This window comes from Gavialis gangeticus, unplaced genomic scaffold, assembly GCF_001723915.1.
Source record: "Gavialis gangeticus isolate Ggan-Ray unplaced genomic scaffold, GavGan_comp1, whole genome shotgun sequence".
Lineage (NCBI taxonomy): Eukaryota > Metazoa > Chordata > Crocodylia > Gavialidae > Gavialis > Gavialis gangeticus.
In genome coordinates, this window is record NW_017728996.1 from 28,830,768 (window position 1) to 28,839,358 (window position 8,591).

The 8,591-nt window shown below is 39.5% G+C and overlaps 1 protein-coding gene across 1 annotated transcript in view; it reads right to left on the reverse strand.

The window, feature by feature from the left end:
* Positions 1 to 3,515: 3,515 nt before the first annotated feature.
* The window catches only part of GNB5 (G protein subunit beta 5), a 27,458-nt gene continuing 22,382 nt past the window's right edge, over positions 3,516 to 8,591 (reverse strand). The window contains exons 8-10 of the mRNA XM_019504230.1: positions 6,342 to 6,438; positions 4,865 to 5,031; positions 3,516 to 4,419 (exon numbers count right to left, since the gene is read on the reverse strand). Coding sequence (XP_019359775.1) covers positions 4,408 to 4,419; positions 4,865 to 5,031; positions 6,342 to 6,438 — 276 coding nt within the window. The 3' untranslated portion in view covers positions 3,516 to 4,407. The remainder of the gene's footprint in view (positions 4,420 to 4,864; positions 5,032 to 6,341; positions 6,439 to 8,591) is intronic.

Below are 8,591 nucleotides of genomic sequence, written 5' to 3' on the forward strand. Positions count from 1 at the left end.
ACCACATACTGTACATTCAGTTGTTCTCCACACTGCAAGGGAGCAGTGTGGAGGGTTTTTTTTTTACCCCTGGTTATTCAGGGGTCAAAAAAACCCATGGGAAAAAAAAAACGGAGTGGTGCATGAAGCGGCACTGTGTGCCACCCAAAGCTGGAGCCTGGCCTACTGAAGCTGCGCTCTGCTGCTGGCCAGGCTCCATGTGGCAGGATTGCTGCACTGCTGCAGACCCAGGAAGCCCCCAGGACTCCAGGTAGGGCTGCTGGGGCCAGTGCAGTACTGGCCCCAGCCTCCCCTACCCCACCCAGAATAACTTGCCATGTGCCAGAGGGTGTGTGGCATAGGCGTTCCCCGTGGACAACTGGCGGTGGCACACATTTGGGGAACCAAATGTCCACACACATCTGGATGTGGCCTTTGCAGTCTTCCTGAATGTGGAAAGTTAGATATAGTAGACTGAATGTCATGTTTTGATGCTATTATTTTGCCAGACATAGCAAGAAGTTATATCAAAAGATCACTACCTTCCTTAATCTGATTTTGAGTTCCAATTTACCCACAACCCACTGTTGTTAACCCCCAGGTATGATGGGGAGATAAGGAAATATTTGTGATGCAAGTTAAAGTAAAAAAACTTCCAATTGTCAGCTAATGAATTCTATATTTATGTTTTTATGAGCTGGCAATTTTTGTATGCAACAGACATCTGACCACAGATATGGGGATACAGTAATGATATTACTGGAGTAAAGACCTGGCCAAGATGTCCAGGGTAATTTGGTGTCTAAGTTTTGCTGGAGTCACAGCAAAGCATATGGTGAACCTTGTACTTGCATCTAGATTTTATGCTGCATGTCATACAGGTATCCAGACAGCTCATTTTCAGTAGGTTCCTGAGGAAGGCAATAGTATTATGGAGAACTATCCTATCTTACTATGAGATGTATTTATAAGCATGAAAAGAAACACTTCCACTTGATACAGATGTTAATCCACAAAGAAGGGGGGAAACACTGTGTAGAATGTCAGTCTTACAGCTGCCTGCTTCTCCCCCTCCTTCCCTGCAGGTAAGAGGGAGGCCTAAATAGGTATGCTGAGGGCTAGAAGTGGCAGTGTCACCTCTGCTCACTGTGGCTGTTTCCAGAAGAGAACTGGTTCAGCTTTTGACTATAGCAGGCTATTTGCAGGACAATAAGTATTTGGTTTCAGAAGAAATGGCAAGGAGCCCTTTGTGCTACAAGTACATGCCAAGAAATGGAAACAATAGCTTACACAAAAGTATCCAGCTGGCAGAAAAATAACTAAAAACAAGTGTTCTCAATATGTAAAATACAATTTATTATAGTTAGGCCATTCATAAGTATTAACACAATGTAGTATGTCCAAAATCAAATATTTTCACAATAAATACTATCTAAACAATATTAATCTCTCAACCAAATGTGTACAGTGTAGCAACTCAGTATTGCACAGTAAGCTCTATATGACATATTACAATTTCCATAGTGCATCTAATTTGTTACAGGAATAAATTTGCCACAAATATTACATAGCATCAGAGTTGACTTTTCCAAGTGAAAACAAATCAACTATTTCATCAGGGACTGAAGGTTGATCTTTTCTATGTAAAGTTAATGTATGTATCAGTGCCCTATATTAGTTCTGCATTAATGGAACTGGATGTTTTTATGAACAAGGAGACTCTGCTGCTAACTCAAATGTTCTGTTTTAACTTCAAAAAAATCACAGTTTTAAACTGAGTGAAACTACTGACATTTTAATGTGTGTGACCTACCACTTCCAGTAGACAATTGTTTATTCTTGGCTGAACCCAAGTATAAAATTCCCCTTTCATCTTTTTGAAGACATACTATATTGTACGTATACCAGCTGAGCAACACCTTCTTTTCAAGTATTTCCATTCAATTGATTGGGTCTATTTTAGGAGCAAGGTACCACGTGGCACATTTTTACCTTAGTAGTTTTCAATATATGGCTACAACTGTCATTATTCTCTAGTCTTTTATTTCATGGCTAAGGACAGACATTACACACAAATCTGTTTAAGTGATCAGAAACTGGTTTAAACCTGTAACAGAACAGATGTTCGGTTCACATAAACCAGTATCAAAATGGCTGAAACCAGTTTGAGATAAACCTGGTTGAATGTAGTATTAGACTTAACTGATTTGGGTCAAAACAGTTTATGCAATGTCTGTCCCAGACCCCTTCCTGGTTTAAGTTAAACCAGACTCCCCCAGCATCCCAGCATGCTCTCTGGGCTGGGCAGGGCTCTCTGCTCCACAGCAGAGCTGGCCCCACCCCTCTTATCCCTGGCTGCAGCTCTGGCAGAGACTGCAGGCGTCTGCCTGGCTTCCCCCTGCTTCTCCACTCCCCTCATCATTCCCTGCTAAGCTGGGATCTCCTCTCCCTTCTGCCTTACACAGACACCTCAGCATTAGTTCGCAGACCACATGCTGGCTACAGTCTGTGCTGTGGAAGACCAGACAAAGGAGACAGGACAGTGTCCGCTTAAGGCTTTTTGTATCTAATCAACAGGTAGCTGGTAATGTCCCTCTGTCCCTTCAATGAAAAAAGTTGTTTAGGAAGAGCTTGAACTAATGGAAAGCAGCTTTTTCTTTTCTTAATCAGCTGATAAACACTGAGTTAGGGGTGATAAACACTGTGTTATCAACTGCCTGCTGAGCTGCTCAAGGGGAGCAGGGGAACCCCTACCTAATCAGAGCCTTTTGCCGGGCCTGGCCATGCCCCCTCAGCTCAGTGCTGTCGAAGGGCAGGGCTGATCTAACATCCCTCCGCCCCCACTCCCCACTTCTAGCCTGAGCCACTTCAGGCATGTGCCTGCATTTCTGGGATGTCTATGCGGTTACAAACCAGTTTACCTTAGCTAGGTTAGACTAACCTGCAAAGATTCAGGCTTAGGCTTTTTGAATGTCTGTCCCTAGCCCATATGTTCCTGCTTTACCAGAACAAATGCTCCTTACAAAGCACTGAATTAATATGGGCACAGCCTTACTGTTTCATTTTACATAACTTCTGCAGGCGTGTGAAGGGTAGTGCTCAGTACTGTGATGAGTGGTTTGTCTGATTTGAGGCCACCACAACCACAGCACATGTCGGCAGGAACGGCACCAAACAGTTTCCCCAAAGAGTCAGTTTTGCTCATTCTCCATGCAGGGGTGCTCCTACAGTCAACCTATAATCAATCACCATTAGCTTTGATAGAAGCTTTATCAGGATAGGGTTGTAGAGGTAGGCTCAGAGGATCCAATTCTCATTTACACTGTGGCCACATTCCACTGCTTTGGTATCACAAAGAAGCCTAACAGTGGGAAAAGATTAAAAGCCACTTTATACTGCTAAAGTAGTATAAAATGGCCTAAACAGTTAAGAATCAGGGTCACAGAATGGCAATGACTGACTTGGAAAAGATTAAATTATCTTTATAATTAGTGCTTAGCATGTAACACCTCTCCAATTAACAGAAAATTCACTCACCAAGTGATACAATTAAAAATTTCTAAGAAACTACTAGTTAAAATATTACTTCATGATTATGTAAATCATGATTATATCCATTTTCTTTGTAGCTTATCATCTTTATGCATACATTTATGTTCTTTACATTCAGATCACAGAGATGAAATAGTCAATTCTATTTAAAAAGACAGTAGAAAAAAACTGGGTTTGAAAGGAATCTGTTTTTTAAATACAAAAAATACCTTTATACGACAACTACTATCATCATTAGTCTGTTTGCTCCCCTAATTATTAACACTCTTGAGTCATCTATAACCCCAACGTAAAGTAAACTATTAGAGCTGCTTTCTCTTTCTAACTTTTAACATCAAAATTCAATGCACTACTGTGGAATGTTTCAAAAGTCTTATACTCTACCCCAATAAAATTGGTAATTTTTCTCCCAAAGTTACTTTAAAAAGGAATCCAATTCATGCAAATAATAAATACATCATGTGCACTGAAATACTAAATTCTATCATACAGATAACTTTAGAGAAAAAGTCTGTTTTTAGAATTATCTAAACTATTGCTAGTAAAAGAAGGTAGTCTCAAAAACAGAATTAAAAACATTTTATTTTACCACAAGTTGATGCTTGCTATGTGTTGAAGCAGATTACACTGTCTACCCTAGTTGTGTTCTTTTGTGTTTTCAGTAACAACATTTGATAATGTAACAAATTATTTAATTAATATTTGGCTATCAAGTTGTATGTTGTTTTTTTTTTCCTGCAACTCACGAATGATTCATGGAAACTCCAATAGAAATGCTAAATGTTAGTAAAGAACATTTCACATTTGCAGATTGAGATTTCCTTCTTGTAGTTTAAGGTATGAATCTTCATTTGCATTTGAATATAGCATCACAAATTAAGCCCAGATCTGTAGAAAAGAAAAATAAATAAGAAATTATATTTAAGTAATATTCTATTTAAAAATTAATTACCGTAATAGTATTCTGTAAAAATACTTTTTATTTCAAAATCCTGGCTATAAAACAAGGAGGTCAAATTTTGTAATAGGTAAAGAGTATTAATAGTAAAGAGTTATGAGTGGAGGGGTAATTTTTAGATGATAACTTGATAATTTCCTTGTGTTTAAATATTTAGCAATAAAGTTATACTAACACTTGCTTTAAAATGGAAATATATTGCTGACTTAGAGAAAATATTGTTTAAGCCTTATCTAATCTTTGCAAAGGTGCAGCCATGATATTGGCCTTCAGTTTTCTTGGAATATTTGGTTTTATTTTCTATCCCCCTGGACATTCTGTAAAGTCAATTTACTTGTGGAAATCTCCATATTTTAGAAGAAAAATCCTCCTTACTCTTAGAGTGTGATCCCATGATCCTGAGCAGAATGCAGTCCCATCAGGTGAAACTCGTAAGGTACTAACTCGATTTTCATGTCCGAACAGAATGGATACACGAGACCCTTTCAGAACATCCCATACGTTTATAGTGTAGTCATTGTAACCAGCAAATAGTAGACGACCTACAAAAAGAATAGCATTTATATGAAGTGATGATTTAGATGGCTTAGGAGTGTTGGTTGTAACTGTGTTGGTCAAAGGACATAGGCAGACAAGGGCCTTTGGGTAAGTGTGGTATCTTTTATTAGACCAACTAAATAATTGGAAAGAATGTTCTTTGCAAGCTTTTAAGCACAAACACCCTTCTAGATGGCTAACACTTCTTGGCTGAAGCAAAGACCTGGTGTAAGACATTTGTGGCAGAGTGAGGGATCACTCAGGTCTCCTACTGTCTCATATATAAGGCTATCTTCACTCCAATTCTAGATGCATGATTTGTTTCTACACAAGGCTGAATGCGTTTCTTCTAAATTTGCAATGATTAACCTATACATTCCAAAGTGGCTTGATTTAAACTGGCATTGAAAGTTACATCTTGCTTTTATTAAAAGCCTGTATCTTTTCAACTGCTAAAATGAGATTAATTCAAGTAGCATTATAGGCTGAAGGTCTATACTTAAATAATATAAGAAAAATATTTTGCTCACACTTCAGATTAAGAATGCATTATAAAATTGTTTATAAAGGGGTTAACCTTTGATTAAAAGATGCTCTAATAAATGGTTAACAAATTCATATATTGAGTTAAACAGTTCAGTATCTTATTTATAACCACCTGTTGCTCCTGACATTCTTTTGACTTTCCTAATAGTCCATTACTAGCTTGTAACTTAGTTATAACACCTATATTGGGGGAGGCAATGTTTTTTGGCTGGAGTGCCGAGAAAACCACGTTTACCTTGGAAGGTGCTGGAGTGCCAACATGCCAGAGCCCAGAGCAGCTGTTTGCAGCCTCCCAGCTGCAGCTGGCCCACGGAGCTCGGTCTTGCAGCAGGGCTTGCGGCCTCCCAGCCGCCTGCTGGGAGCAGCCTGGGCTCCGTGGCTGGCAGCAGCTGCTTAAAGCCTGGGCTGGCTGTGGTGTGTCAAGCAAAATGGCCTTGTGTGCCACGGTCGGCATGCGTGCCGGGGGTTGCTGACCCCTGATCTATATGTTAGCTTGTAACATAACATCTATAACTCATATTTACCTTTTATGAACTATTTATAGATATTTCCTTAACTAACATCTTATTGTAACAATGTCTCATTGCATTTGAGGTGGTTTTAACTTTAACACATTCTTTTACAAAGAAAGAAATGACTACAGTAGGTGGATATTTTCCCTGTTTTAATTTACTTTGTAATAATCAACATTTTATCATATCAAATGGAACAAGGATTATGTTACAATCCAAGTTGCATCCCATGCCAACCCCCAAAATTCAAGTCTCACCACTGAGAGAGAAGTCCACACTAGAAGCGCCGAAAATGATGCTCTCTTTGGAGTAAATTGCTACTTCTCTATCTGCACGAAGGTCATATAAACGACACTAGAATTAAAGCAAACACAACACCTATGCATCACTAAGGACTAGACTCAATTACTCATTTTCTCTGTGCAAAGCATGAACAGGAAGGGAAATGAAATCCCAACTTGAGGGCCATCATATGCAATAGCTACAGTGCTTTTGCTACTTCAGTCCATGGCCAGCAGTAGTATTTGGGTCCCTCAAACAGGCTGTTTACATCTATGGATTTTAATGGTGAACTAAATGACCTTCTATCTTAAACTGAGCAAACCCCTGAACCCTCCCAAATTAGTGATGCATGATCCCGAAGAAAGAAGTTACAGGTTCCTGGATTCCAAAAATCCACATGAAGTTCTCACAGTCTGTGCGCCTTCCCACTGCAGTTCGGTATGTTTTTTTGCAGTTCAGTAGGTTTTTAGGGGACCTTCTAGCACTGCAGGACAGATACCCTCTGAGGACTATTAGAAAGTGACATTCCATTTGATAAAAATCCCTAAAGGCTTTGAAATTTGTTTGCACTTGCATGGAGAAAAAAAAAAGAGCTCCCAAATCTTTTAATTGAAAAAAAAAGGCACACACCCAGACTTTCTCCTACAACAGGTGACAGCCCTGTGGCAGGGGAACTTATATAAGATATGGGAGACTCCAGTTCAGGTTCTGACTAGGATGGTTTAGTCAGAGATAATCCTCCCTTGAGCAGGGGGCTGGACTAGATGACCTTGTGGAGGTACCTTTCAGCCCAACTTTCCTATGATCCTGTATGTCCCTACGTCTGCCTGTGAAAGGCTGCTGCCATTAACTGGTGGTGAGGGGCTTGCCTGAGACTGTTCTACTTCATATAAATAAATATTCCGTGGGCAGAGAAAGAGAGACCAACTCTATCGTCATTGTGGTTAGTCACGTGGGAAGTGGGAAACGCATGTTCTCATCCCTGCTCTGAATCAGACAGAGTAGGAAGTAACCACTAGGTTATTTTGAGGTGTACCTCTTTCAACAAATTGGCATTACTGTATTGTTGAACTTGTTTAATATGGAAAATTCTATATTCAGACCAAACTTTCAGCAGTCTGAAGTAAAAACCTCATCAGCTCTGAAATCATGTGCAATTTGGAAACTGTATTTTAACAAAAATACTGGCTTAACATGTTAGGTCTAAACAAACAGTGACTAGTTTACTGTGTTAATATTAAGTCACAGTAATGAAAAACTTCTGATATTAAAGCCTGTGCATAATGGAGAAACTGTATTGTGCACAGACCTTTTATAAACTGCAGGGTATCCTGAAGTCAAGGTTTCCTGCTGCTATGAGCTAAGAAGTAATTCTGTCATAATATCCTGACTAATGAGTCAGCTTTACTTCAGATAAGGACAACTACTGGGAACATATGCTTGTGACACCCAGGACTCTCATTCCTGCAGCATCCTAAAACATTCTGTTCATGTTCCTGTATTGTTCTTAAGATTTTCCAAAAGTTATCTCATTTAAAAAATAGAAATGTAAGAAGAATTGAACTGCTCCTCCTCTACCCCTAACATGAAAGACAGAATTTTCTGTTCCATTCTGAGGAGATTCACATATAGTTACAAAGAAACACCCATCAAATGGATTCCTATGCACAGTTGCCCACAGGCTGTGGTACTTCTGAAAAATGAGCATCTCCTCATATGAATAATAATGTACCAAATTTCTCCATTCAGTGGTCTCAACATCTCAGATGCTCACAGTAGAACATCCCAACCAACCTTCTAAGATGTCCCATCCTCTCGTCTAGATACATTAATTTATAATAGAGGCTTCCGGCATCTAAAAATGGCCCAGCCTTTCTTAAGAAGAAGCACTGAAGATCTTATCCCAAACCCATTGCTTTGGTGCAGTCCCAAAATGTGCTACATTATTCAAGCCTGCTAAGAAGATTCTATACCAGATCCAGGCTGCAATACAATATTTGAATAAATGGCAAATTTTGAAACAGTCCTCCCCTTTTAAAAATGATAGGTTTCAGTTCAGTTGTGCGATGTCAACCCCATGGCTGCCAGCCACCCATACCCAGAGCATTGACTGCAGCACTGGGGTCTTACTGGATAATTATATTTTCCTGTAGCATGCTGACTAAGACATGCCATGTTCTCCCCTAACAGCTTGCTCAGGAATGAGATTTTTAAGCCTAGATATC